The 6,000-nt window shown below is 48.1% G+C and overlaps 1 protein-coding gene across 1 annotated transcript; it reads right to left on the minus strand.

Moving 5' to 3' along the window:
- Positions 1-836: 836 nt before the first annotated feature.
- LOC109770276 (uncharacterized) lies at positions 837-4,443 on the minus strand. Its single transcript, XM_020328982.4, has 9 exons — positions 3,811-4,443; positions 3,594-3,703; positions 3,188-3,256; positions 2,768-2,883; positions 2,608-2,662; positions 2,051-2,171; positions 1,883-1,930; positions 1,529-1,623; positions 837-1,333 (listed from the first exon to the last, which is right to left on the minus strand). The coding sequence occupies exons 1-9, from the start codon at positions 3,902-3,904 to the stop codon at positions 1,232-1,234; spliced, it is 810 nt and encodes a 269-aa protein (XP_020184571.1). The 5' UTR covers positions 3,905-4,443; the 3' UTR covers positions 837-1,231.
- Between the last annotated feature and the right edge of the window lie 1,557 nt (positions 4,444-6,000).

The following is a 6,000-nucleotide window of genomic DNA, read 5'->3' on the forward strand; positions in this document are numbered from 1 at the left end:
CATGCCAGGTAGATAGATGAATGAGCATGGGCAGATCTTCTCTGATCTCCGCGACTGCACGGTTGCACACATGTCAAATACACCATGACACCCCTAGTCCCATTTTGATCCCCAAAAGGGATGGCAAGGCGTCGGCCTACAGAGTCTAGAGAACCAAAGCGGTAGCGTGTTCATTTGGTCGGAACCTCTCAATCTCTCTAGCAATCGGTCCTAGACCCTTACCCACACGTGGTAAGAGGATTTAACTAGTTGCAGACAGTGGCGAGCATAACTGAAGGATGTGTCCTCCGATCCGGCCACTCGCTTGAGTAGAGCGCCATCGACTGATTGCCCAATTGAAAAACCCATCGATAGTAAGTAAGATCATCATACTTGCACGACCGAAATAACAGCATGCTGTGCCCATTCTACGCATCAGCTTTTGAGGGTGCAGTATCAGCCAGCCGCTTGTATGTTGCTGTACATGTTACATGTAGTACATGGCTGTTGGAGGGGGCCTGTTTGTCTCAGGTCTGGGCAGATCAAAGAGTGGAAGCCATCTCACCCAGACAGCAGGCAAGCACCACCACCACCCCTGGGGCTGCTGCAACCATTGTTCAGACTTCAGCCTCCCTTTTCTCTATATTATTAAAGAACTCATTCTTTAGTAATTTGGTTGAACAGGTGGGTATAACTGACTAGTACACTAGTGTCAAAAACGCTCTTATATTATGGGACCGAGGGTGTAGGTTCCGAGTTGCAGCTAGGCCACATACCACAAGATGGTCTGCATTTGGAACAAGGTTCATGCATCAGGGCGATGAAGAAAACATCGGATCTGTATCAGCTGGAGACTAGCAAGAACAGCTATCGTAGTTGCTGCGCACTCAGATTAGCTTTCACAAGAGGCTCCTGGTTACAAGGACAGAGACAAGGACTACATTCCTTCCGTGGTATTATGGGCAATAACCAAACTTTAACAGCGCACGCGCGCACACACACACACCCTACAAATACTCTGCCCTCCTGGTAGTTGGTCGGATACTGGAGTTACCCTACGTGGCATGCTGGCCAAGAAAACCCTACTATGTAAATACATGAGAGCCCGGGTTATCGGAGTACCTAAAACGCGACAAGATACAGGGGCATCTACATCTTGGAATTCTCTCACTGTATAAGGACACTGGTTGCATCGTTCAGCAATTCAAGCCTCGCGGCGACATGTAGGCCATGTTAAGGTTTCAGTTACTAGCTAGCGGGCTAGAAGCTTGTACGATGGCATATCCTCAACCCGCTGAATATCTTCAATCAACAGCTCCCTTTCTAGCTGGCGTCGTGTGGATTTCATGACTGTCTGCAATGTTAGTAGTGTAATCAGGTCAGGAAGGACTCTTAAGTTCGAATATGTGAAGCTCTTCAAAAAGTGTTAAGGTTAAGGGCCTGTCTGGAACAGTGGTATTTCTTGGTCAAGTGTCGGTATTTGTTCCAAACAGGCCCTAATATGGGAGAAATTCCTGGTTGCAAGAATTTGAGTAGAAGAGCATCATACATTGAAGTCCATGTAAGTAGCATGCATGTCAAGCCATTGCTGATCCATCAGCTTGAAGGTTATGCAGTACAGGATATCAAAGGCTCGATCATTTTCTGAATTACAAAAATAAATAAATGAGAAATCAGTATCAGGAGTATTAGTAGTATGTGGTGCCATAAAGGAGAATTCAGAGAACGCTCCTTATCAATTTAATAATGAAAAATTATCGGTGAGTGGTAAGAACTGTTAATGCACTTGTAGTCATCACAAGCATATATTGTTCAGCTGCGGCGGAAAAAATCCCAATGGTAAGCAGCTCTTGTAGATTCTCAACTGCTTTCCATAAAAGGAAAGAGGAAAGAAAGACTGTACCTGAAAGTAGCTTTAGGAAAACAGCTCCCAACAATGACCTTGGTTTGACTGCAGAGGAAACAAAGATCAAGTGTCAGTTCAACATGAAAATGGATACTCCAGATTTCACTGCAGGAACTAGTATTATCTGGTAAACAATGATAAGCACAAAACTTTTGGCAACAAAACCTGCTTGTAGATCAAGCATCTGAATGAGCATGAATGTTATATTTACACCAGCTACCGCAAATGGATACTCCCAAATTGCACGGTCACCATTCTGCTTACGAAGAAGTTCCTGAAAAGATTTCTGCACAGGAAATAAATTGCTTAGTGTGATGACCATATAAATATAAAAAAATTAAGGGTACGAGATTACTGTTTCAGTGTCATATTGATCAACATTACAGGTAAAACTGGACTATTTCTGCATTTTATTCTATAAGGTGTACTTTGGATTCGCTTTATTTAGTCTACTGGATATACTTTACATTTTCTTCTTTACTTTTTTACATCAAGGCAATTATCAGAGGAATACTACATGCCCTACATCTAGTAAGAGAAAACGGTGCCACGTTTCATATTTAGCACTGCAGCATTGAAGAGCCATCTATATTATGCCTATTGTGCTCAAACAGAAGTGTTAACTACTAAAGAGTGAAGACTTTGTCAGAACTTCATCCTGTAAATAGTGACTAAATGAATCATAGGATACACATATCCTTGGAATTGACAACCACACTCACCGGGTAGTTCCTGGCAAAGAATAATAAATTCTCCAAGGAGATAAAGCCTCCACCTCTGTATTGCAAACACGGCAAAAAATCATACATCTCAGGTTCTGTAGTTTAGCGACAGAATACTGATATGGAGCATAGTAACTGGAATTAATGATAAATACAATACCTAAAATCCGTGGATGGATCTTTCCCTTGCCAGCCCATCTCTTTCCATTGTTCCGATATTAGGCCCCTAAGCTCAGTTCCAGGAAAGGAGGCGCACCAAAGGGCCTTCAGTTCTTCCTGATAGAGCGAAAAATGAGGTCACAGCTTAACAAGTAGTTCCAATTTATGAAGGGTCATTTTGTATTGAAGCTTGCAAGATATAGCGCGCCCCGACTTCATAAAGAAACATATGGACTACCAGAACTACCTAACTTAGTAACTAACTCCACTTTCAAGTGTCATCTTGTACTAAGAGATTAGTTGAGGAAATTTGGCAAAAGTGGCACACGCCCACTTCACAACAGAACAATATGGAATATAAGTACTCAACTACGATCCATGTATGAACAGTTCGGTGGCAATATCAAGAAAACACAGGTACCTGATGCTCTATGTTTGAACTATCATACTGAATTTCTATCCGGTTCTGTAACCTCAGTAGGCACTCTTCCTGGAATAGGCAAGGCAAAAGGCAAAGATATTACTTCCATGGAAAACTTTAATATCATGTGGTTAACACGAGAAACGCACAAAATTAGTCGAGAAAAACTGAAGTACGTTCAAAGTAGCATGAAAGCCAATTAGTTGCACTGCAACATGTATGCAAAAAGTGCATAAAGCAATGCGAGATCCGGGTGTGGGTTAGTAAACACAAGACGAGCTTCGGAGACGCTAAGCCAAAAAAAAATACAAACTCGCGATCGTTGTCCAAATTCTAGCACAACATTGACACCACAGAAGCAATCCTGGGGATCAAACGAATGAAGGGGGAGCTAAGCTATGTTCACCTGAACGGGAGTCAAATCGAAAGAAAGGCGGGCGTCGCTGTCTCTACTCTGCACACAGACGCAGGAGAGCCCCCTCCCTATCCACGCCGTCGACCCGGTCACGACCTCCGCTGCAGCAGCGCACGCGAACACACGAAGCGTAACGTAAGCATCCATTGGCGACGAAGGAAGAGGAACAACTGCCAAGAGGAGACAGAGGAGTCGGAGAAGGGCTGACCTGAGGACGAGTGATGGAACGCGACGGCGCCGGCCGCTCGGTCGGAGCCAGCGAGCCGCCGGACGGCGACGAAGGAGCCGGCGTTGGTGTCCATGTCCGCCTCGCCCCTTGGCGCCGGCGTCTCTGCCACCTCTACCTCCCGCTACTCGTCGCTATCCGCGCGACGGCGGGGGTCCATGCGCCGGCCGGAGCTCCAATCTCGGCGGCGGATCCCGAGGGAGGCAGAAGAGGAAAAGGAGGGAAGGGGCGCGAGGCTTGGCGGCGGTCTCTTCCGTCCGTTGGTTAGTTGGTTGGTTCGGCTCTGCTGCCTGCCTCTTTCTCTTTCTCTTTCTGGTTGGGGGCGCTCCGCTGCTGCTGCGCTGGTGAACTGCTGGTGGTGGTAGCGATGCTGCAAATAAATGAATAATCCATCCCAGCGTGCCATGCTTCTCCTTGATTCGCTCCCTTTTTTTTCTCTGATCTGATTCGGGGTATATGTGTTTTTTTCTAGATGCAGATCTTTATGTTATTCGACTTAACGTGGGAATTTAGGGGTATTTTAGGTGTTTAGGGCTGGAGGGATATGAGTGATGCCGATCAGCTCGAGCGTATATGGGCGATGCGAGAGGTGCGGCTGGTTGAGATTTTGTGACTGGTCATTGACCGAGCCATCCGCCCGGACATATAGGGAGCGTTTGAGGAGTTCGATTATAGATATTGTTAGATCGCACCAAAGGTTTTCTATTTTTTTTAAATAGAACACCTTGCATTACAATTACGAGGGACCGATCAAATCTATGGTCACAGCACGGATTGCATCGTCCGGGAAAATTGATTGCCAAACATGTAGGCTTTTGGGAGCTCCACTCGACTCAATAGCGGCCAACACATACGCTGGGAGATTACATAACTGGGGACAACACATAGCTCCGCTGTTGAGGATATAACCATTAGAGTCACCCGCCCAGGAGGGGCCGGGTTACGTCATAATGATCATCACGTGAAGCCCAGTACCAAGCTTGATGATGGCGGATCAATAATGGGCTTAACACCCGGAGGCGGCTTAAGGCCCGTAGTGATAACCCGCCGTTATGGCAAGACTTGTAATGTAAGGCAAGATTAGTTAAGAGTCCGAGCCGGATACTGTTATAAGCCGGTCGGGACTCTGAGAGCCGCGGGGTGTCAACCTCCCTATATAAAGGGATGACCCGGCGGCGGTTCAGGATGAGAGACAACAGATCGAGAGCCAGGCATAGCGATTAAGCTCCCTGGTCATCGAAACCCTAAGTAATACCACCTCAACTGGACGTAGGCTTTTACCTTCACCATAAGGGGCCGAACCAGTATAACCTTCGTGTTCCTTGTCCCGCTTAACCCCTTTAAGCTTCTTAGCTGCGATGGCTCCACGACTAAGTCCTTGCACGAGGACATCTGCCGTGACAATTCAACGACAGTTGGCGCCCACCGTGGGGCCAGCGCACGGTGGATTTGAGTTCTTGAAGGGCAGCTTCAAAGGGCTCAAGGGATACGCTGTGGGCCGGATGACCAAGAGTCGTCGCGGCAAGCTCTACATCGACGATGCAAACTGGGGCCCCGACGCCGGCTCAATCGAGTACGGGTACCGGGTCCCCTTCGGCGGAATCCATGTCTTTATTGGCAAGATTGGTGAGCCGGGCATTGAGCCGGACCTCTGCGCCGATCTCATCGAGACGGCTCAGCGTGCACGACCCGCTCGGACTCTGCCTGCCTTGAAGCATGCTTTCGTGGGATGCGTCCATGGAGGACTCTCTGAAGGATCTGGATCTGGCGAGGAGACGGCCGCTCGCTCTGACGGCGAGTCATCCACAGAGGAGACCGACTCGTTATACCAACTTCAAGATGGTAGGCTCAGGGTTTGTTCCGACGGCGACAGTGTTCCGGACCCCTTTGAGCCGCCGAGCCGGGTTGGAATCTTCATGGCTGGCACACAACCTGTTCAAAACCCCGCCGCCGGGGCAGGAAGCCCTGTGCCCTCGCCGGCTCAGGTGCTGATGGATCTCACAGACAAGATGACGGCCTTGTTAACCACTACGGTCGCCCTAGCGGATCAAGCTCAGCATGACGCGGAGGTGGCACAGTTAAAGTTGGATCTAGCAAAAGCCAAGGAGGATCTGGCGGCGGAAGGGATCAGGATGGCTGCAGAGAGGGCGGCTCTCGACGCCCAGACTCAGC

Source organism: Aegilops tauschii, chromosome 6, assembly GCF_002575655.3.
Source record: "Aegilops tauschii subsp. strangulata cultivar AL8/78 chromosome 6, Aet v6.0, whole genome shotgun sequence".
Taxonomy (NCBI): domain Eukaryota; kingdom Viridiplantae; phylum Streptophyta; class Magnoliopsida; order Poales; family Poaceae; genus Aegilops; species Aegilops tauschii.

Excerpts from the sequence above, each read along its gene's own strand:
- LOC109770276 (XM_020328982.4), bottom strand. The coding sequence starts at position 3,904 with ATGGACACCAACGCCGGCTCCTTCGTCGCCGTCCGGCGGCTCGCTGGC. Across the intron at positions 1,624-1,882 it reads TTTCCTAAAGCTACTTTCAG|AAAATGATCGAGCCTTTGAT; the intron begins GTACAGTCTTTC and ends TTTGTAATTCAG. Across the intron at positions 1,334-1,528 it reads CTACTTACATGGACTTCAAT|ACAGTCATGAAATCCACACG; the intron begins GTATGATGCTCT and ends CTAACATTGCAG.